This window comes from Doryrhamphus excisus, linkage group LG8 (assembly GCF_037039965.1).
Source record: "Doryrhamphus excisus strain RoL-2023G ecotype Guam linkage group LG8, RoL_Dexc_Guam_v1.1, whole genome shotgun sequence".
Lineage (NCBI taxonomy): Eukaryota > Metazoa > Chordata > Actinopteri > Syngnathiformes > Syngnathidae > Doryrhamphus > Doryrhamphus excisus.
The window spans coordinates 20842590-20867500 of NC_136364.1; the positions used below are offsets into that span (position 1 = coordinate 20842590).

The 24911-nt window shown below is 40.2% G+C and overlaps 1 protein-coding gene across 6 annotated transcripts in view; it reads left to right on the plus strand.

Moving 5' to 3' along the window:
• Positions 1-24911, plus strand: part of sphkap (SPHK1 interactor, AKAP domain containing) — a 104330-nt gene that overhangs the window by 71887 nt on the left and 7532 nt on the right. For 5 of the 6 annotated variants that reach the window (XM_058079041.2, XM_078793004.1, XM_058079044.2 and 2 more), the window contains 6 exons: positions 1760-1862; positions 4214-4324; positions 17008-17067; positions 17417-17557; positions 17735-18005; positions 19377-22692. In XM_058079041.2, coding sequence (XP_057935024.2) covers positions 1760-1862; positions 4214-4324; positions 17008-17067; positions 17417-17557; positions 17735-18005; positions 19377-22692 — 4002 coding nt within the window. The remainder of the gene's footprint in view (positions 1-1759; positions 1863-4213; positions 4325-17007; positions 17068-17416; positions 17558-17734; positions 18006-19376; positions 22693-24911) is intronic. The other variant, XM_058079047.2, reaches the window with a different exon arrangement.

Here is a 24911-nt window from a genome sequence, read left to right on the forward strand (position 1 = left end):
GAATCAGTTTGAACAATACTTGAGCTTATTAAATCCTACCCCTCCATCTGGTACTTTTACAATCAGTAACTGTTACATTTGTTCACTTCCTGCTTTCCATAATATAGTTTAAGGGTTTTTTTTTGTTTTTTTGTTTAATAATGTACCTCGTACCGAAGTAGGAGGTGATATGAGCATCCAATGACATAATGGGTACCATAGTAAGTGTCAATATAGTGATATATATAGCACATCATGACTGGTTCAAGACTCTTCATCCTTGTATTTAGCAAACATCAACTGCTTGTATTGTTTCTTGAATTGGCTCATCGTTGTGCATTCCACATACTGAAATGCTATGGCTTTTTAACGTAGTCCTAGCATATACAGTAAAGTCTCGTTATATCGATATCGGTTAAAACGAATTACTACTTATTACGATACTATTTTCATTTCCCGGCAAATTTCTAGTCTTTTATGATATAATTAGCTCCGTTAGTACGATACACGGTTATTATGATAATCCGGTTACTAGGATGCCCTTTTCATCTCCCGCCAGCCAATTTGGTCTGCTTATATCGATACAAAAGCAGCTTAAATCAATCTTTGCTTAAGGATTTCAATACCAAAAAAGAACACGGCAAACGGCTGCTTCCAGTCAACTTTATTTTTCACACTTCCACCACCAGAGTGCAGCACACACAGCGGAAAAAACCCGTCCCTCGCGCCTACCCCTCCGGGTGGCAACACCTTCCCTATCGATAGTTCCGGGGTGAATTATGTCCCGGTAACCGGTAATCACTACAGCGTAAGTTTATTTTTATTTACTGTAGTACAAAATTTATTGTACTACAAAAGCATGCTAGATACGCAATCCATGAACTCAAGGAGAAAATGACATGCCATATCACAGATCCGCCCACTTTTAATGCAGTTCGGCGCAGGATCGGATATATGGATAGTCCGGTTATATCGGTATTTTTTCCAACTCCCGAGAATATCGATATAACGAGACTTTACTGTAAGTGTTTCAAATTTAGTTATTCCCTGAGATCATATTTCTCGTCTCTTGTAGAGAAGTATTTGATGACATTTTTAGCTAATTGGTTGTTTTTAGCCTTATGCATTATTTTAGCTGTTTGAAGATGAACTATATCAGCAAGTTGAAGTATTTGTGATTTTAGAAATAAGGACTTAGTATGTTCTCTGTAGGCGGCATTATGAATTATCCTTACTGACCTTTTTTGCAGTACATTTAGCGAGTGAAGATTGCTTTTATAGTTATTACCCCATATTTCCACACAATAAGTAAGATATGGTAGAACCAGAGAGTAATAAAGACTGTGGAGTGGGAACAATTGAGAACAAATTTTGCTTTGTTCAATACTGAAATATTTCTGGCCACCTTATGTTGTGTTATAATAGGAGAACACAGAGAAGTATCCTTATGAAGTGGACAATGACAATACGAGGGTTTTTTGCTAAACACAATGTGTTACTTGTTTCGACTAAATTCTGCTGGGAAAGCTTCTGTTGTTGCAGGAGGCCTGCATGGGCACATTTGGGGCGAAGTACTTACGTAAAACTTCAGGAGCTACTCACCGATGGCCTGTTAGATTGACTGACTCATTTGAAGCGTGACATGTATGAACATGTGACAGACGGCTTGCTGCTCAACTTGGTGCGGTTTGTGATCCAATGCTGCTCAAAAGCGAGGTGTTGAGTTGTTTGACAAGAATCCTCTCTGACAAAGTCAACACTGTCTTTCTGTGTCTTGCAGTAACTTCCAGTCATCTGCCTTGTTTGAAGGCTCCGAGTCTGTGGAGGCAGAGGGAGGTAGCACAGAGAGCATAGTGGCGTCCTCCATCAGCGCCTGTAAGAAGGTAAATAATACATCAGTGGGTGACGACTGCCTGATGACGTCTTTACCTGTTCACATACCAGTTTGTGTTTGGATTAACTTTTTTATTTTGTCTTTATGGATGCCTGTGACACCCTGGAGTAGCGCTGGACTCGAGTTAAATCAAGTAGATATATCATCGCCCACTTCCAGTGAGATAGATGGGACAATAGTACAGATCAATGGGCTGAGGTAAACGCAAGATAGAGTTTCCTTTGAGTGCGTGTGGGTTTTGTGTGCCGCTTCACACACTCATGGGCTTTTAATTAGCCTGCAGTGCTCTCAATCTTAACTGGCTTCTACTTGAATGTCCTGTGTAGACACAAGGTCTTATTGGGCTGACCCCTGGCAGCAGCCTGTTAATATGAGCCCATGTGAGCCCATGTCACTGTTACCTGGCTAAGGGCCTGTGCAGATGGTCTATTCCAGGGGGAGCAAACACAACGGGGCATGTCATGTCACTAAAAATAAACAATGTATGAGTAATGTGTATGTAATAATACAACTATTAGCAGCTATCGTGTATGTTGTCACTGACTGATGGTGTATTTCCGCTTTAGCGTATAATGTGTTATTAACACGCTGCATGAGTCCAACTGTGTTCCCAACATATTTTTATCACAATGACCACAACCAGAACCGGAAGTCATTGTCCCCTCGTTCTGTTAGCAGTGGCTGATTATGTAGTTCTGTCCTAACTTAATACAATTATACAACAAGTCTCTGTGGCTTAAACACATAAAGTGCCAGCATTTTGATAAAGAAGATGAGAAACACGGGATTGAAGAAGTATCTCTTTGAGAAACCGCTTCCTCACCGCTTCCTCGTATCTGTGTTTGTTAACCATCAAGTTTTCAATCAAAACAAAAGTGACGTTAAATGTTTATCACTTTCATTTACCGCTTTTTCAATATAAAATTGTATTGTGTAATGTTTTAGAGTGTCCATAATGAATTAATTGGATTTGCATTATTATTATTTTTATATGGGAATAATTGATACGGTTGGAGTTGGAGTCTATAGTGTCAAATGACTTACACAGTAAGACTGGACCACTATGAATTATTAGGAACCAATTCTGATATTAGGGAATAAAAAATTCAGATAACCAAAATATCGAGCCATCAATTTTTTAAAATGTTTCAATTACAAATGAAATATGTGCTGTTGATGTTGAAAGGAGCACATATTATTATTGACAAAAATGATCAGAAATTGAGTGGAATGAGGAGCCTATGAACAATTGGAAAATAATATATGATAATGTGATATGCAAATATATCGTACATTTTTGGGGATACAAAATATTGTGAAGTGTATATGGGTTATGAGTTATATTTACTTTCACTAGCCCAGAGTGGCCAAACATTTGGTCTCTGCAATCCAGTCAATTAATATTGAAAATATATTTGATTTCAGGAGTTGAAGTAAGTGCTTTTAAATAGCACGTGAAGGGGTAGTTTACAAGTTTACAAATTTGAACCTTTTGACAATTTTTTTAATTGAAAGACTTAGAAGTAAATGACTATATATTTTATATAATATATAACTAGAAGTATTTAGTATTACAGTGAATTTGTAGAACAGAAATCTTCACTTTTTGAATTGAAGTGCTGAAATAAATTAGCTTTCATAATCGTCATTCACCGTGATACATGTTGAACACAGGAAGTGAACAATATAGTAATTGATGTAACAAGGAGAAGGAGTATAATAAGCTCTGCTTCTTCCTACTCCTTTTCGGACTTGTTGAATAGTGTAACCGTACACATACAATGTACTTCAATATAACCTTGTTATGCACGTTTAAAATAAGTAAGCCATTACCATCACCATTGCTGATTGTATAAAGTAACAGCATGTGGATTCTTGAATTGCTCATTTTCACCTCACACTTTTTTTGCAATGTGTTATTTCAAACTTTTTTTCCTCACATTGACTTTGTAATTAAAGATATACAGCATCTATCTGCATCAGTGGAAACACATTATTCCAGCCCTCTAAACAAATTGAACGTAATGGGGTGGTTACTAAAACGGAAAAGTCAATTGTCTTTGAAAAAGAATTTTATCTGTCTGTGTGACAAAAGCAACATCAACAGCTTTCATCTTAAAAGCTTCATTAAAGGGTCCATCCACCCTGGGTGAGGACAAGTTCCTTTACATATATAATTTATACTGTCTGGTAAGCTGGCAGTTATTGATTGGAGGCTGTGGAGAAAAAGGTCCATTGATCCAATTAACCTGAAGGGGAAATATAGAGACTGCCAGTGGAAAGTGAATGCTAGAACAAGTGATGTTGAACCTGAGACTTGGTTTTACGTTTGTGTTCCAGGTTCTGTGCAGCAACAGTGTGTTGGATTCGTCAGAATACTGGCTGAGGAATGACAAAGCTCTGTGTAGACTGGGCCTTCTGGATGACGACACGGAGGGCATCTGCACCATGGTGGGTAGCATACTCTGCATGATGAAACACATGCACCCTTTTGGCAAGATGGACATTGTCGTGTTTAGTGTTGAATGCTCAAGTTGCCTCGAATGATGTCTGATGGCATCAATTTGTGATCTCGTGTTTGTTTTGTTTGTGGCTGGAGACAATTACAGTGTACAAGGTTTAGTGACAAAGTGTTTTGATTATATTGTTGATTGGGATACATAAATATCTGTGTAAATTATTTTAAATTTACAAGCTATGCTTAGTCTGGCGGCAACGAGTTCCCCAGCCGCTGTTATTTTCCTCATATCTCTATATTCTTTTTTATAAATGTGAAATAGCTTTGCGAAATCTGATACTGCAAGTGTACTGTACTGATTAGCAGCCTCTCCGTTCATTGGTTGATCAATGAAACTCACGCTGATTGGTCCTGGACAACAGCGATGGAAAGATGGTCGCATGATAAGCACAAACGTTGACGCAAACAAACAAGGGTCCTATCGCGCAGGTTCTATTGAAAATAAATAGAGTTGAGGTGTATGCAATGTGATGTGGCCTTCCCTGTGTGGCGCCCTTTAGACTCCTCAGTGTTGTGTTGTGCTTTTGACGAAACTGCCAGTTGTTTTTCTGCCCGTCTTCATGAGAGGTTCTGGAAAGGCAGTTGACAGAGAACGCTATTTAACAGAAGTCAATACAAAGACTATACAGTACATTCATGCACGTAAAAAAAGAGAAGCCAAAAAAAAAAGTCAATTCAATAATGCAATCACTTCTCTTGCCAGCTGATGAATGATAGCCAGGGCGCCTCGCCGGCCAGGGTAACAGGGACAAACAGCAGGAAGTATCTGCCGTCATACTCACGACAATGCAGTGTGAGTCCCTGAATTAAATAGTTTATGATGGGGCTCATTGAGTAAAAATGTTAAAAAAGCCATCATTTACAAATAAGATCAGATGTTAGTGTGAATTCATTCATTTTCTACCGCTTATCCTCACGAGGGTCGCGGGGGTGCTGGAGCCTATTCCAGCTGTCTTCGGGCGAGAGGCGGGGTACAATCACAGGGCACATATAGACAAACAACCATTCACACTCACATTCATACCTATGGACAATTTGGAGTCACTGATTAACCTAGCATGTTTTTGGAATGTGGGAGGAAACTGGAGTACCTGGAAAAAACATGCATGCAAACTCCACACAGAGATGGCCGAGGGTGGAATTGAACCCTGGTCTCCTAGCTGTGAGGTCTGCGCGCTAACCACTAGATGCTATAGTAATGGACATTCATTCATTCATTCATTTTCTACCGCTTAGCCTCACGAGGATTGCGGGGGGTGATGGAGCCTATCCCAGCTGTCTTCGGGCAAGAGGCGGGGTAGCCAGCCAATCACAGGGCACATATAGACAAAAAAACATTCACACTCGGAGAAAACCCATGCATGCACAGGGAGAACATGCAAACTCCGCACAGAGATAGCCGAGGGCGGAATTGAACCCAGGTCTCCGAGCTGTGAGGTCTGCGCACTAACCCCTAGATGCTATAGTAATGGACAAAAACTACATGATGGGTACATGATACGTCTTGGGTTAACACTTTCAAGATACGTCAACATTGTGTCAAGATTAAGATGTTTTTCACAGAAAATTCTACTTGTTTTAGTGAAGCCAATCAGACCCACTCACTATAATGACATCTTGTAAAATATCATTTCTCAATAAAAAAAAAAAAAGACTGACTCAGTTGTCAGACTGTATGTCATCTCCTCAGGGTGAAATCACATTTCTATCACCTTTTTAGCCTCAACATTTCTTCTGTCCTCATTCTCTTGATAATGAGGCATGACCTCTCATCTTCACTCATCACATCGGGAAGATTGCAAGCAGCCTCGAATTGCAAAAGCAGCATGGCTTCATTCCCACAGAGAGACTCACAGCAATCTGAAATCTGAAATCTGAAATGCAAACCATGGTGATCAAATGCCACAAATACAAAATGAATTGCCTGAAGCTTTTTTGGATTAGGCGTCGAGTGGAGCTCTTTTGTGTTCTACAAAATAAATGCCAGCACCTTCGCTGTAGTGTTTTGACATTTTTTTCCCTCCACTGTCTCCTCTCTTAAACATGCCTCAGGTATCATCAGCGACATAACGGGAATAGCGGTAATTTAGCAATGAGAACTGCTCCTTCACCCTTATGCCACACTTGAACTGAATGCTTCTGATATCTCCAGATGGCAGATGCAACATCTCGGACGACGTGTTCACAGATATCAAGGTACACCCTGGACTGGTGGCCAGCCAATCACAGGGCACATATAGACAAACAACCATTCACACTCACATTCATACCTATGGACAATTGGGAGTCGCTAATTAACCTAGCATGTTTTTGGAATGTGGGAGGAAACCGGAGTACCCGGAGAAAACCCACGCATGCACGGGGAGAACATGCAAACTCCACATGGCCGAGGGGAATTGAACCCTCGTCCCCTAGCTGTGAGGTCTGCGCACTAACCACTCGACCGCCGTGCCGCCGGCATACACAATCCAGTTTGGAATTTGATTTGTCCAAATTTATAAGAAATGTTCCCATGCTGAGTAATAAAAATACAATTAAATAATTTCCAGGCTTATTTAAAACCTATTAATGTAACTGCTTATGTTTTTAATTATGATTTTGCAATTGATTTTTCCCCATGTTGTTCAGTATATGTATGCCACACAATGAATATCCAGTCAGCCCCACTTGTACTTCAACTTGTACTTCTTCAAAATCGTCTTCAATTTTGAAATTCACCACAACTGTACCGGTTGCTACTGGAATTGAGTACTACTGGAATCGGTACTGAAAACCAATTGAGGATGTCCTACAGGTGCTCAGTTTGGGGGGCAGTCTGGGGGACATACTTGTGGGACCACTCTATCCTGGTGGAAAACTGCCATGTGACCCACATTCTAAAGTAAATAGGGTCATTCTCTGCGTCAGAATAACACAATATATTTTATAATTCCCTCAATGAACCGCAACGCACTATTGCCGGCAGCACTCATGCAGACCATGGCTAGCTGCTTCGTCAGAAGAGGCCATCCTTTTGGTAGCTTTACAGTTTGTGGTCACTTCTTTTCTTTTCTACGAGTTGGAGGCATTTCCAAGAGCACAAACAGATACAGCCCACCCTCCTGCAGCATCACTCTGTCTTTGAAGTGACAAATTGCTCCTTTGACTCCCGGTCCTCTGTTGGGCTTTCCACACTATACAAGGCCAATCAGTCAAACGGGGACTTACAATTGATGACACAGCCTCAGCAAAGAGAGTTCTTCACTGGAGAGCTGAACAGTGCATGGAAGCAAAAAGACGACAGAGGGGAAATTAATGAGAGGAGTGGCCTTTACAGCAACCGGCTTGGTAGAAAACTGATTACATTATTTTCTTTTTCCTGACACAACATTGCTCAGGTTAAATGCAGTTAAGAACGATTACACTCAAATAGGTTCAAGCTGATCCAAAACAAAATTGTAAACAAACTAAATGAGTGCTATTTGTTTATAACATCACAGCATACAATATAAACGCCCTTTAATGGCTGTCTACAGTAAACAATATGACATGATTAGTGAAACCTGAATACTTTGTGAATGTACTGTAAGTTTTGATGATTTGCCTCATTCTTGCAACATTTTTATGACAAAAAGATTATATACAGTATTTTTCAAAAATAGTGGGCATGGAAGAATGTGAGCTTAACGAAATATGAAAATATCTAAGTTTCTGTTTTTCATTCACGCATCCCTGGCTACATCATGTTGTCATATTTGATCATTCACTCATGTTAAGCTGCGCTGGATTTCATGTGATGATGGACTATGACGCAAGGGTATGTTGTTTTTCCATTGCTAAACACTGTTAACTAAAACTACAGGCAGCAGTGAACTGGACATTAATATCATGGTTTGTAATCTTATGCAGCAATTGTGTATTGATCCAATCTGACAACTTGGATCAAGTGGAGAATTACTACAGCTTCAGTTTGATTTAGCGTAGGCAACTGAGCATGTTCATTCCGAAATGAGGACAAAAGTTTGTGAGTTTTTGTCTTGTCAAAGACCTCTGGCGCTACACAATCTCCAACGGATTTCAAACGGCCAGACTGCGACGTGATAAAGAGGACAACTCAAGCAAAAGGGCTAATTGGCTGAGAATCACAACAAAAGGGAGAGACTGACAAAGTGTGTGATGAAAAAAATATGACGCTATTCAGTTGTGATAATTACTTTAGTGTTTTTTTTTGTTTCCAAATGACTTTTCTGGTAGGCTACTGTTCAACTAGCCATGTTACACGCACTGCACGGCACCGTTTAAATCGTTATACTACACACACTGTTAGCTGTTAGCAAAAAACATTGGTGATACATCGTAATCATTCAGTAGCTTGCCGATAAATTGGTCAGGCTGTAGACTATATATGTATGAATCTTTTTTTTTATTATTAAATGTAGTGCATTCCTGCTAATATACCAGTCTAGAAACTATGGTAATAATTATTGTAATTTGATAACCTTAGATGAAATACAACTGCGAGTTACAAACAATACCATAAATGGCTGTCATTATTTACTCCTAATCTATCTGCAATTGAATTGCTTGCATACACAAGTGAACGGAAAAGATTGAATTATTTAGAGTATTATACCGTATATGGAATCAAAGCTGCTGTTGGCAGAATATTCAAGTTATGGAACTGTTTTACTTGCTCAAGGAAGTACTTGTAAGCGTGTAGTATTTCTCCTCAACACTGTCCATTGCTCTCATCACTTGCAAAGCGAGAGGAGAACAGCCCATTCATCACTGGATTCAAACAAGTCTTCACATTGTGTCCTGAGTGTCCTTTCGTTGGCCTGAGCTCGAGAGAAAAGAATAAATATGCCATCCGCCACAGCGGGACCTTTGACTTACGGCAGGAAGGCAAACCTCCTCACATACGATCTTCTCCTCCTTGCCTGTCATCATGGCCAAAACAGTCTTACATGTCTTACATTTCATCAAGCATGTCAGGAAAAATTAAGTCATGATTGCGTTTAGTAAGGAAAACACGTCGACAGCAGTGTGAGGAAACATCTTAGCACGTCTTAAAATGTGAAAACTGCAAATGTTTCAACACCAAGATGTCACTCTCCACCCACCTGGTTTGTGTCTGTGCATAACCTGCTGTGAGCCATTTTCACTGTCGTTGTGAAATATTTTTTTTTCCTCTGATGTTTATTTGTATGCATCTGTTAACACAAAATAATGCCATCCACTGGCTGAACTCGAGACCCGCAAGTCAATCTTCTGGCACTACATATATTCAAACACGCTTGTAATGCAGCTTATTGATGTTGGCTTTAGCTTTAGGCTATGAGTAAATTACTGCAAAGCATTAATTGCATGTGAATTCAAGGTATTGCTCACATTGTTTACTCGTTCAAACATACATAGATCCTAAGGAAAACAACAAAAAATCCCCATGGTTATGACCAGGGGTCTCAAACTCGCGGCCAAATGGGGCCCGCAGGATGCTTAGTTTGAGGCCCCCGCCTTGATATGAAAGTTTAACGTGCGAGCTTGATATGGATGCCGTATGGTATCATGTACCCAGAAATGACAGCTTAAATTGTTTATTTATTTTTTCATCTTATTTTGTGTAGAAAAATACAAATTAAGATGTTTGAGAACAGTGGAATGTTTTATCAGAACTTTTCTTGTAGAAAACCAAAACCAAAGCACTGAAAAAGTGAAGGTTATAGCAGCACAAGCATTACTTATTTATGTTTCTGTTTTTAATAAATATGTTTTTTTAACCTGATGCGGCACAGCCTCACCCAGACACTAGCTCCAGTGGCCCCCCCAGGTAAATTGAGTTTGAGACCCCTGGTTATGACAATAGGAGCTCTGTTCATCTATATGATTTTAATGGATATGCATGCGTTTGTGTTTTAATTAATTAGGGATATTGAAATGGCAAACCTCTAATTGGAATTGATGGGATTATACGGCGTATTGATGTAATTCATAAGAAATGGAATAGGAATACAAATTTAGGATACATGATACAAATTTAGTTACACTACTTTGAGTCCCGTGCATACAAATGACACACAAGTCTCATATAGTCCAAAATGAAATATTTTTACAAACTCTGAAATGGAAAGTTTCTAGGAATTTATCAGAAATCTTCAGTTGCAAAACACTAGTATGTATTTTTTTCCCTTTTCAACACTGCTCTATTTATTTTCAATACCAGTAGCGGTTCATATTGGTGTAGACTGCCTGTTTATCTAAATATCCCAAATCTAGGACACGAAGAAGGCAAGTGATATCACATGCACGAGAAAGAAAGCTATGAAAATTGGCTGTGACTGTTGAAGCCCATAAATAAGTCTGTCTAAATAAATAAATAAATGTCAGACTTGTCATGCTCTCACATCGTCTAATTGTTTCCACCAGCTGCCAAAAGCTGCAGTAGTGATTTCAAGTGGCCATAGTTGTATACCCAAATTCAGAGAAAACACATATGCATATTACATACAGTATGCACAATCAATACAGGAGTCAATCTGAGGCAAAATAGGAGCCACAATAAAAGCAAAATGGAGTCTGAAGGAACAAGAGCAGCAGCTGTGTGTGGGAGGATCAGAGTAATGTGTAGACACAGAGAGAGGCTTCTGAGATAGAATGAAGCATTACGGTCCAAGCAGACTGAAATGTTCTAAGTCTATGACTACTATGACAGACCTGCCAACATGTACACATTTTTTGTACACGGCACACATTTTGACCGTTGAATATGCTTCATTATTTGGTGTCGTGTGATGCAAAAAGCTTCATGGATTTGCGTTCCAAGTAGGACTGGGCGATATATCGATATTTTAGCAATATTTATTTTGAGCACGATATAAAAAAACAAGCATATCGTTCATATCAATATAGACTGGATTTGATGTGGACGTCTCTTGTTTCAAGAGAGTGCAAGCTAGTTACAGCAGCTCCCTATTTTCCGAATAATGTCCTAACTGTGTTTATTTTGTGTAAGTCATGGAGCAAAAGCACTTGTCTGTGGAACAGGAAGCAGAGTTGCTAATAGCATTTTCACACCACAATTAGTGGCTCTACCCGTGTTTTTTTACACACCGGTAATGCCACAAAACACACACAAAAAAAACATTATCGGTGTTGTAGAAAACATAACGTTAAAATGCTAAAGCTACTTACCATTGAGAGACATCTTGAAGTAACCGCTTTTCTTGAGAAACTTAGGACTGTCCAGTCTCTACATCCGGATCGGATTCGAGATCCAACACATCTGTCTGTAGGTCAAAAGCGGTCATTTAAAAAAGATAAATTATTTATTATCAACTTCTATACTGTTTATCAACTCCTATAACTTTAGTGGCACAAACCGGAACTCCATTAAAACTCCATTAACTTCCATTAAAACAGGCACTACAAAATGGGGTGTAGGTCATTAAATAATATTGTAGGGTTATGAAAGGAGCACATTTGGCAATATAAGGAACAGTTAAGGCAATACAAATTACCATTAGAGTACAAAAATAATTGTCACCAAGATAAAAAAAAAATGGTCGATTGCCTCAATCCATCATTCCAACTTCCTCCCCACCAGGACTTCTCATTAGAATATGTATAGAATATATATGTTCTGTGGTTATGGACCATAGCTGAGTACTTGTGAAGAAAACCCTACGACTCATCATTTTATGAGAATTTTTTTGTCAGTTTTTGTTTAAACTGCACTATATCTATTGGCTGTATGGTCAGTTGTTCAGTCTGACACCAATGTTCTTGTCTGGTACTTCTAGTAAAAAAAAAAACTGATAGAATCAGAGCATGTCCCTCGATGCATCTTATCAACTTCCTCGAGCCCTTCGTTGTTTGATGTCATCAAATATAGCGATAGCGTCACCCTCTTGCTCAAACACAAACATGAATTATTCCCCCTCGATTCTCTCCACCTGAGGTGATGTTATGACAGGTAGGGTCAGGTAATCACGTTAGAGCAGCACTACATAAATATCTTCCTTAAAATAGCACATTTTAACATGACAAAAACACTACAGCATTAAATGCAGCCTCTCAATGCGTCAATGTAATTAGACGAGCTCTGTACATTCTACCTGCTATTGTGTCAGTTCAATTAATGTCCGTACACACACTTTTGCATTCTGATTGAACAACATCGAACCTGCCGCTATTTGTGTCTCCTGGCATTGACCTGCCAGAACTGGCAGGGATGACTTAAACATTTTACCTTTCAGCTTACATCACATCTCACTTCTTTTTTTACTCGTCTAAGCCTTGTGCCAACATCTGTTCTGTCCCTCCAAATAATGCTCCATCTGCAGTAGCCGACTCTTGTCAGCAGAACAGAAGCAGATGTGCAAGCCTCTTCCAATTATCACATGTGCCAGCAAGAGGGTCCTGATGCTTGCTGTGGCTTTATACATTATGAATTGATAAATGCGCTTTTTGAGATTGATAAGAGCGTGCAAAATGACAAAAGCTTTCAAATCAGATCGAACTAAACTGCTGGCAGAAGACTATGACCTTCTTAACCGCACCAATTTTGGTTAGTTGTATCAGATGAAAATGAACTAATGTTTACAATATTTAAATCAGAACATGTACACAATAAGCTATTCATGGACGGGTGCTTTAGAATACGGTCTGTGACCCATTGTCTTTTGGTGTGGAATAACCTCAGGTCTTAAATTGACATTTCACAGCTATTACGTGCTCATCATACTCACTGAAGTGATATAAACAGCAAATGAGGGGCACACAGCAGGGAAGAAAGTCTCCAGGTATTCAAGTAAATGTTACGGGTGACAGGTCAGGAAAAGCAGACATAGGAGTGTAGTATTCTGGTGTAGTATTTTAATGTTTTTGCCAAAGGTGGCCAGGGATCTGGCCTTTGTGCAGCCACCGGTGGATCTGACCTGTCGACATGGCATCTTACCTGGCAACCGGCGGGCCTGCAAATCAACTCGGATGTAGCTTTAGCATCAGGCAGAGCTTTCTGTCAGTTCAACAACAATTCTGGTGAAAAAATTGTGTATTTTCTGGAACCGTGTCAGCCTTGCTGTCCAGTCGGAATACAAGGATTATTTGCTGGAATTTAATTATGTATCATAATTTTGTTAGATTTGTTCCAATAGATCAGTGTTTTTCAACCTTTTTTGAGCCACGGCACGTTTTTTACATTGTAAAAATCTTGTGGCACATCACTAACCAAAAATGTTACAAAATGTCACCACGACCTCACACGTGCATCAATAAGTCTATCGAAGGAACAAGCTAGGTGTTACCACACGGACCAATATTACATTGCTATGCCAGTCTTTACACCACAGACACTCCACAGTAGCCACGTTTTTACATGACCACTTTTTCTCTTTCCGAATGACCTTTCGGGAAACAATGGTATCCATAGAAAGGAATATTCCAATCTCTTGTCTACATGCGCTGTGAAAATTAAACAGAATAGTCAATAGGGCATGCCCAGTAAAACGTAAACATCAACATCACGTGATACCGGCTTCCCCGAGTTTTTCTTTCACTTATTGGAATAACTCCGTATTGCCACTTTTTCGTCTGTCCAGTCTTGAAATTTTTAGTTTGAATCAAAAACAAACTTTGCTTAGTCCAGTGCCGATTGCTGGCCTCCGTTTTTAAAAGTGAAGAACGTCTGGATCTGCGTGTTACGTCATATCTGAGCATGCGCTGAAAGAACGCACCCGGGATAAATTTAAACAGGAAAAGATCAAATTCAATCTTGCTAATATTTTATAATTAAACTCAGGACATGTTTTATATAGATATATATTTTCTTTTTTAATAAAACTGCACTTGTGAATAAAGTATAGAAGGGTTTAGGTTCTGTTCCACAGATGGCGCTAATGCACACGAAAGCTGCTTGCCAACCGCCAATAAACAACAGAAGAAGAAAAACACCACGAAGAAGGCGGCACCCTGACAACTTTCCGTTTGAGCGGGTACAAGATACCTCAATCGGATTGGGGAAAGGAATATTCCATCCCTGTTCAATTCTTTCCGTTTGAGCAAATAAACCAAACGCAATTGGAATATTTGGGTCCATGTATACTATTGACATAATGGATATTGACATCATATTTGCAAATGATGATTAATCGATGTTAATTATAAAAAGTGATATTGGATAATTCCTCACGGCACATCTGACGGTTTCTCAAGGTACACTAGTGTGCCGCGGCACAGTGGTTGAAAATCACCGCAATAGATGAGCTGTGATCAAGCTGTGACTCAGTTAAAAGTAAACTTTGTCAAACTACGTGTATCGAGTTGTAATTGTTTGATTCTATATATATATATATGTTTGTACAGGGAGGTGGATGTAGCAGCAGGTAGTGCAGGTGACAGCAGAAGTACATGACAGACAGCAGGATGCCACCTGCATGTTTTGCAATGAAAAGACTCCATGACTCACTTCTCTGCTGTTTGATAAGCATGGCACCATTTAGATGTTAAGACATATATAGAAATGTCGTGACTGAGACACAGAAATGACACCCCCCCCCCCCTCCCCACCTTGCCAAAGTGCCTCATGTCGCGCGCTCATGCTCAACTGGGACTCACCCCGTCGCACACCACCCCACCTCCTCATTCAATTTCTCCTCCATTTCAAGTGGAGCTGTGCTTCATCCATTTAGCCACACAGGACTAACTTGACTGTGCCAACTTGGATCAGAGGCTGTGTGCTAGGCTGTACAATGAAACTGCAGCCTTGTGAACAATCCCAGAGTCCCTGCACCGACACGAGGACTCCATCATAGACCATTACACCTGCAGCTAAAGGCGAAGGTGGGGGGAAATAGGAAATAGGAGGCAGCAAAGTGTGCTGGGGAGAAAAGGAGTGCAAAGAGAAAGAGAGAGGGAGGGGTCCTTTGCCTTACACAGAGAGAGCGCCTTACAGCAGCTTTGTCAGCCAAGACAGACAGCACCTCCTCTTGTGTTGCGTTTTACATTTTAATGCATAAAAAGAATCACATAACATTTGTTTATTGCATCAATAAACAAACTTATTTGTATTAAAAGTATTAAAACCAAGCAAATTTTAGAAGCAAATTTGATGGTAACTTTGATACTTTAGTGTATTTTATAGCTGATTTAATACATGGATCAAAACCGACCCGTTAACATAAGAGATGATACCAGAAAGCTAACACAAGAGGAAGGTTAAAAATACTCACACTGAAACCACACGTTTTGTGTGGTTTGTTGGATCGGTAGTGGGAAAGGGGTTTCAGTAACTTTTAACCGCAGTTCAGGCAGTAATGGTGTGTTTGACGGTGTTTTGTTTGTTGTTCACAGGATATTGTCATCGGAGTAGCAACCATGCATGTGCAGTTTGACATGACTAATGACTAACCACTAATGTTTTGGCTGAGGTTTTGAATAGTCTATTTTTTAAAAATCAGTTTGTTTTTAAAAAATAAAATAAAATAAAATAAAATAAAATAAAATAAAATAAAATAAAATAAAATAAAATAAAATAAAATAAAATAAAATAAAATAAAATAAAATAAAATAAAAATAATACAGAACAAAGAATAAAAATTGAGACCAGCTGAGAAATAGCTACAAGTTACCTGTTGTGCCTTTGGATCTTAATGAGTTTTTAAGTAGAGCAACAATATACAAAAGCAAGAAGGGGAAGTGGACTCACTAAGGACTCAGTAATGAGTAGCTCCACCGTTCTTACTCCATATCTATCTTTCATTTCTCTATTTTTTTCTCATATTTCCCACTCGTATTTCTGCGGTGCTCGATTAAATTCTCTCCTCTTTCATCTGTCTGTAGTCATAGTCGCAATGTTTAGCTCCGATGCACAGATTTGTCTGGTCAACAGTAAAACGACGCGTCAACTAAAAATATTGCAGTCGACTAATTTTCACGGTCGATTTCATTGACTAAGTTGCGGCAGCACTAATAGCTTCTCATCAAAGCCATAAATGTTGTGATCATAGAAGCAATTGCCTAGTAATTCAGAAATGGATGCAGCCTGGCTAACTTTTCTAACGGGATGTCAGCCTCTGCACACACACATTGCAACAAAATCTTCAAGAAATTGTCATTAAGCAATTCCAATTGCAATATTAATGTAAAATATTTTTTATGACAGACTTATTTTCTTTATACTGTACTGGATGCTGTTTTTTTGTTCAGTTATAAAGTCATTCTAGACAAGGCGTGCTTTGTGTAGTTAGTGTTTATTAACAGTCTACTCTTACAGTATGTAATTGGAAAGGGTTTGGTCATTTCTCTGATGTAACTTGTGTCATAACAAACAATCTTACATCCTAGTATGGGCACTGTTCAATGGGATCCGCTGCAAATACAATGTTTAAATTTTTCTGAAAAAAAAAATATATATATATATATATATATATATATATATATATATATTGTGACTAAAAAAAATAAATATATATATATATATATTTATTCATTATATATATATATATTTTTTTATTTTATTTATTTTTTTCAGTCACAAAAAATATATTTATATATATTTATTATATATATTATTATATATATATATATTTTTTTTTTTTCCAAAGTTTGGATTTCTCAACTTGTTTCCGTTTGTTTTCAGATCTGTTTTGTGAATCTGGATCCTCAGAAAACAGACTGTTCTGATGAGAAAAGCATAAAGGTGAGCAAAAATTTTCATGCTTTGTGTTTTTTTTTCTCTCCTATGTATTTCCCAATTTTCCTCTTTAACACCCACTTTTGTCTCTTCATCCTCCTCCAAGTTAGTTTCACATAACATTGACATGGTTGCCATGGACACCAGGTCATTATGTGGAATTACATGGTGGATTTGTTTGTCTAACGTGTTGATTTGGGAGCTGCTCCTGGTGGGAGCAGTCGGCAGTCAGTGACGATATCGTATCATTAGAGGTTTACTAAATATCAGGCTTTGCATTGATAGTACTCAGGGGCCCATTATGATCACTTATGTCATAAGTCACAAGCTCTTGTGCTCGCCATGTCCCCCACAGAAACTGGCATTGATGTCTCCAGACCTGCCGAAGCTTGTTGAATTACTCACTGTTCACCAGCCTAAAGAAAATGAAATCCTCTTCCTCGGTGGCCTTGAAGGAGCAGACGCATGCCAAACTCACCCACCAGCCCCCTCTCAGGTGACTTTACAGTCATGTATTTATGGCATTTTAAGTATTTTTACAAAAGCAATGTTTTGCAATAGAAGAACAATTTAAAAATCTGCTGAAAACTGCGGATTTATTTAAACATCTAGCGAGTATTGACGTATTACTTTAGTAACTTAGCGTAGTATGCTGTACTGTATGTATCTTCAGGGCCTTCAAATGCAGCAGAGAAGTACAGGCGTGTGCCTGTATCAGCGTTCGGGGCAGAGACGCTACATCCAGCCCAACAGAATCATCTTTGAGATTAATAGGTTCCTGGTAGGTCTGCAGTGGGGAAAGGAAAAACGGCATCAGCAAGGACGAACAACTGGACAACGGCTCGATGACGACACAAATCGTTCGGTTTCATCCATCGAGGAAGACTTCCTGACAGCCTCGGAACACCTGGGAGACGACAGCGAGGATGATGGTTTGAGAAACGGTAAGTCAAGCTATTATCTTCAGAAGGGCTCTGACCCAGATTAGGTACATTTTGATTAACTCTATGATCCTCTATTGTTGTGAGCTTATAACAAATTGCCCTAGAGGCAGTGGATTTGTAGCATCTCTCCATATTAGTCTACACAGATTATGCTATGTAGTGGCCATAATGTTGTAGTTCAAATAGTGGAAGAACTAAATTAGAAACAATTATATGCTAGGACCACGTTAAAAAGTATGTGGTAAGTATTTCAGTGTGTGGAATCAAACAATGGAGTGGATTGAGTAAGACCCTCAAACAATGCGATGAGCCAATTCAAGAAACAATACAAGCAGTTGATGTTTGCTAAATACAAGGATGAAGAGTCTTGAACCAGTCATGATGTGCTATATATATCACTATATTGACACTTACTATGGTACCCATTATGGCATTGGATGGTCATATCACCTCGTACTTCGGTACAAGGTACATTATTTTAAAAAAAATACCAAATACATCATTGGTAGCAAACTAGTACTTGGGTTCGAGGTACATTATTAAAAAAAAAACAAAAACAAAACAAAACCTTAAACTGTATTATAGAAAGCAGGAAGTGAACAAATGTAACAGTTACTGATTGTAAAAGTACCAGGTGGAGGGGTAGGATTTAATAAGCTTTGCTTCTTCCTACTCCTTTTGGACATGTGGAACTGGGAACTGATTATGGGATGCACTCAATTGTAATCTGATACATGTTCAAATGAAATAAAACCATTACCATTACCATAACCAAATACATCATTGGTAGCAAATAAGTACTTGGGTATGAGGTACATTATTTAAAAAAAACAAAAACAAAACCTTAAACTGTATTATAGAAAGCAGGAAGTGAACAAATGTAACAGTTGCTGATAGTAAAAGTACCAGATGGAGGGGTAGGATTTAATAAGCTTTGCTTCTTCCTACTCCTTTTGGACATGTGGAACTGTGAACTGATTATGGGATGCACTCAATTGTAATCTGATGCATGAGCAAATGAAATAAAACCATTACCATTACCATTACCAAATACATCATTGGTAGCAAATTAGTACTTGGGTACAAGGTACATTATTTAAAAAAAAAAAAAAAAAAAACCTTAAACTGTATTATGGAAAGCAGGAAGTGAACAAATGTAACAGTTAGTGATTGTAAAAGTACCTTTTGGACATGTGGAACTGTGAACTGATTATGGGATGCACTCAATTGTTCAATTGTTCAATTGTTCAAACTCAATTGCATGTTCAAATGAAATAAAACCATTACCATTACCATAGTGCCATTCTTAATCTTACATTGGACATAGATTGCGGTTATATCCCCATTATCTATCTTTCTATTTCGCCACAGATCCTGAAGTTGGTGATCGTGCAGAGAGCTTAGTGGATGTTGCACGCAAACATACTGCTAGTGTCACAAGTCAGAGAAGACAGCCGGCCCATAATCAGATCAGAGAGGATACAGAAGTGAAAAGAGAAATGCATCAGCGGATCAGTCAGCAGACAAAGGAATCGGCCGGTCACTACGCCACTAATCTGGCAGAGTCAGTGCTGCAAGATGCCTTCATCCGGCTCTCTCAAGATGAAACGTCCTTTGTCTCTGAGGCTGCGGTTAGCGTGTCACGCACTCGATGCCCGTCCAACGCTGCTCTCTCACAAACAAAACAGTCTTCCCAACAACGCACGTGTTCGTTTGAGCTCCCAAAAATTGTCATAGTCCAAAGCCCTGACAGCGGAGATGGAACAGCAGAGTGGCCAGAGACTCAAGTGTCAAATGTGTCCGAGCAGGATGTCTCCACCAAAGATAAGGAGATGCCAGAAAAGGAGAAAAAGGCTTACATTTCTCACCACAATGGAGGACACCCATCCAAGCCAGTAGAGGTGGCTTTGGCCTGTGCTGCCAATGTTATTGGAACGATAACATCTCCACAGTTAACGGAACATCTCGCCTTGGATTCAACTTCAGAAGAAGAAGCGGAGGAAGAGCTTCAGGAACCAGAAGACAAAGCGGACTACTCCTTCTCCTCAGCTGTGTGCGGCATAGCACAGGTTGCCGGTGCCGTGGCAGCCGTGGAGCTTACAGAGAAATCAGTAGAAGATGGGGATTGTGAAGCCGAAGTCTACACCGCGTCTCAGGGTTTGATATCTGCTGCCCAAACGTCCGCAGCCTTTACACTACACTGCAGTGTTGCAGAAGGCACCAGTGTTGAAGCGTTTCGTGCAAACATTGCTGAGGTCCTTCACAGGGAAGCAGCCGAGGTACTGACGTCTCCGCATGGCTACAAGAGTGTAGCTGACCTCTTGGAGTCCACACATAACAAAATAGTTGATGGCATCACTTGTCCAAAAAAGTCCTGCACCGACGAAAGAGAAGTGGGCGACTTAATCAATGAGGTGGCCGACAGTCTTTTCAAACATGCTTTAGAAATAGCAAAAAAGAACAAAGAACTGGAGGGCGCTGAGAAAGATGCACCTAGCCTCCAGGTTCTTCTGCAGGACAGTGTCAACAGTTTACTATTTGAAATTCTTTGCGTGGCACAGAAGAAAATTAGTCACATTTCAAAACATGACAAAGGGCCATTGGAGACACGACAAGACTTCGATACATGCGCTAAGGAACATGCTACCGTAACGGACAGCAATGACATAAGTCAATTACAGTCCTTAGCTAGTTATCGGCAATCCACTAACAGTGCCAAACATAGCGGAATGCGTCACAGCACAGATAGGCTTACCATGGTTCCTGGACTGAAGTCAACAAATATGGCCGCAGAGCGTGATCTTTGCGTATCTTGCAACGCAGAGTCTAACAAAGAACAACAGCAGAACTCATCTTGTGGACAAAGTCAGTCAAAGAGTGCCATTCATTCAAAAGACTACCACCAAAACCAACAAGACAACTCCGCCGTCAGGGTGCCTTTGACTGAAATCCCAGTTCACGGCGCCGATAGACGGGGGCGATCAATGACAGGAAGTGAAAGCAGACAAGCTTCTCTTACCCCCCAGTCTTCACTCAACTCCTGCAGTTCACTATTCTCTTGGAGAATGGACTCAGAGACCAGGACGCCCATAACTTGCTATGCTGACGACTTGGCTGCGACGGTGGTGTCAATGGCCACAGAGCTAGCGGCTATATGTCTGGAGAACTCCACTGGGAAACAGCCCTGGTTCTGTGCTCTAAAAGGGACTACCGAAGTCCCGGAGGACTACTTAATTCCTGCTTGCCGAACGGTACTCAGAAGGAAAGAGGCTCAGAGTAATAATGCATCATCAAAAAAACATCGAGCGCCACGCCTCAGCGAGATAAAAAAGAAAACAGAGGAGCAACCAGAGTTAATGGAAAGACTGGTTAACCGTGTGGTGGATGAGTCGGTCAACCCTGATGAACCACAGGACCCGTTTGCCCTTTTTGCTTCCGAAGTCACTGCCAGGATCATGAACTGCCCCGAGCTTAACGTTGTGGACACGTCCAAAGCAGGCCAGCCACGAAGCAGATTGCAGTGTGAGAGGTGGAGCCGCGGGAAGGCATCAAGTTATGAAAGCATTCCAGAAGAAGACGGGGACCCATCAGGCACACCAAACACCCTGGGGCTTGGCAGTCGTTTAGGTCAGAACCTAAGTCGTGGTAGCTCCATCTCCAAGCAATCAAGTTGTGAAAGCATCACGGATGAATTTTCACGGTTCATGGTCAACCAGATGGAGACTGAGGGCAGGGGCTTTGACATTCTTCTGGACTACTATGCGGGGAAAAATGCCAGCAACATTTTGGCTGCAGCTGTACAGCAGGCTGCAACTAAGAAAAACGGTCACCTAAATGTCAGGTCTACGTCCTGCTTGTCCAAACAGTCGAGCACAGAGAGCATCACGGAGGAGTTCTACAGGTTTATGATTCGGGACATGGATAAGGAAAACAAAGAGCACGGCATTGCTAAGACTAAAGAGTGGAGCAACAGCTTGTTTCCTCCGTCTCCCCGGACACCCTTTTGTATACGACAGTCCTCAGTCCCTGACAGGCGATCTTCAGATTCAAGACTGACGGTTAACTCACCCATTAAAGCCAATTCATTTGATGGATTTGCCCGAAATGCCCATGGAGACACATTAAATATCTATCCGAGTAACTCTGTGTCAGCGACAGGACTTTGTAAGTCCGACTCGTGCCTCTATCAAAGAGGCAAGACCGACCAGATCACTGATATGCTTATTCACGAGACCTGGTCCAGCTCTATCGAGTCCTTGATGCGGAAGAACAAGATCATTGCGGATCCGGAAGATGACCTGGAAGCTGCAGGCGACTCCCAGCCTCATGTGCAGCAGTTTGCCAATCGCTTGGCAGCCGACATCGTCGATATCGGAAAATCATCTGCTGGAATTCAGCAGGATGCGTCGGGAGGATCACAGAAACACAAACCCGTTGGCGAGAGAAGGATGGGGTTCAAACAGTCCCATTTAAATTGTGGTAGTAATGAACAAATGGCATCGGGGATGAGTGATAGCGGTACGCCCCGCAGAAGAGGCCACAGGGATGTGCCAGTGATCCATATTGAGGGGGATAAGAAGGACGATGAGGCTTCCTTAAGCCTTGAAAAGAGAGATGGACCTCCAGAACGAGCAGTAGAAATTCCAACGACCAAGCAGACTGAGAGGATTACAGCGAATGGCAGCAGGTACGGTCAATAGTTTAGCCACTTTTTACCTTGGTTTTGGCAGGTTATTTTCAAAACCCTGCTATTTTTTTATTAATCTACCAATGGCAAACATACTGATAATCTATTATAAAAACTTGGCAGTGTCTTTTGCTAAAGTTTTGGATAAGGTGTGACTAATTAATTGGCAAAAAGTTGAAACATGATTCTAGACTACTTTGAGTTGTATAAGTCAAAGTACGTGTTGATCGAACTGTATTGAACTGAATATACATTTTGCAGTACATTCAAGCAAAGCATAGAAGAGTGAGTGCCAAGAACATTTATATGCCGGAATATTTTGATTTGTTTATTTTTTTTAACTAACTTTAGTAGAGAAAAAGTATAAGTATAGACAGAAAAAAAAAGTTTTAAAGGGAACCTATTATGCTCATTTTTCGGCCCTTTGTATTGAGTTGTGGACTCCTGTAGAGCAGCTATACATGATAACCAGCACACAAAGCATTCTAGTTCCTCCAGAATCTGCTCCTATTCAGCTGTATTTCTTTGGATTCTCGCTGTTTTCGCGAGAACCACGAGGAAAACAGCGAGATCACGCTCCTGTGTGCATAGAAAGACTTCTGGTTTGGAGTTGATAAACGGTATAGTAGTTGATAATAAACGGCAATTTATCTTTTTAAAATGTCGGCTTTTAACATTCAGCCATATGTGTTGGATCCCGAATCCGATCCGGAAGTAGAGACTGGACAGTCCAAATTATCTCAAGAAAAGGTTATTTCAAGACGTTTCTCATTGGTATGTAGCTTTTGTATTTTAGTTTTAGGTTTTCTACAGCATCGGTAACCAAATGTGGCCACTAATTATGGTGGGAAACGGATGGTGGCGTCTTTAGCAAGTGTAAACAAATGTGGCTTTGCTAGCAAGTAAGCAGGAGTAGAGATTCGGGGAGGGCAGACTTATCTGACTTACAGACACGCCCATATAAGGAAGTCAGCCGCTCTGTTACATCACAAAGGGCAGTTTGATGATGCCTTTTGGAACCGAGCATCTTGAACAATCCCAATCGTCTTTCAGGGCTCGCTTCCAAATGAGCAAACCTCATTATCAGAAACTCCGGCATCGTTTAACATGAGAATACAACATTCTACTTACATTTATAGGTCAGAAAAGGTGGAAAAAGCATATGAAGCCTTTAAGCAAATGAAGGCAGGCACTGTATCTCAAAATGGACACACAATGAAGGTATAGACAAAAAGGCATCAATGTGTAGACCATCAAATGCGTTTATGTTACTACTAAGTAAAGATGGGAATACAATGTCAATTCATTCCTTTCCAGCTTGATTCCGAGTTGGCAAACACTGTTGAATCAGAGCCAATTTCACATAATGCAATCTGCAGAGAGGACTGTAGAGCGATTAGCTGCTCTCGACCGGTCACACCACTATTAAATGGATTACTACCGTGTCATAAATTCACTCGGCTGCGAGTCTGATGTTGCACAGTTGAAGCTGAGTTGCAACCTGAGCCTTTTCCCTTTAGTGTGCTTGCACAAAGCCTGTTTAGCATTAGCATTCGCAGTCCAGGTAATTTAAAGGTCTTCTTCATGATTAGTTTTGACAGTGAGTGATGGATTCAAACACATTTTACCGACACTAGGACTGGGACTATACAACTCTTAGACAACCTGAACATTCCAGTTGTGATTGATTGAATGTGCTGATAATTCAATGACCTGGATGACTGAGAACATTCACAGGTTCTACCAACACTTTCCGGACTACATTTGTTAGCTTTGATTTTACTGAACTATTGAACTATTTAAAATTTTCATATTTGCAGCTGAACTGTGTGCTTGCACACATGTGCATGCGTTAAAAATTTCCCTTCCTGTTTGCAGCAGCAGGAAAGATGCATGCAGAGCACTTCTGCCACCTTGTGGCCGTGTTTTGGCTTAAAACGGCTCCAAACATGAGCTCTTCTATTCTGCAGTTGCATCATCACCATCTCTATGTGCCTCTAAAGAGGCCCTAAAAGATTTATAAATACATCATTGGTAGCGAATTAGTTAATAAATGGAATATTTTTGTAACGCATAGAAAACCTGTTGTTATGACCTTCTAAATTCAGGTTTAATGATAAGAGCCCCGTAGACCAGGGGTCTCAAACTCAATTTACTTGGCGGCCACTGGAGCTAGGGTCTGGGTGAGACTGGGCCACATCAGGTTTTCCAAAAAAAAA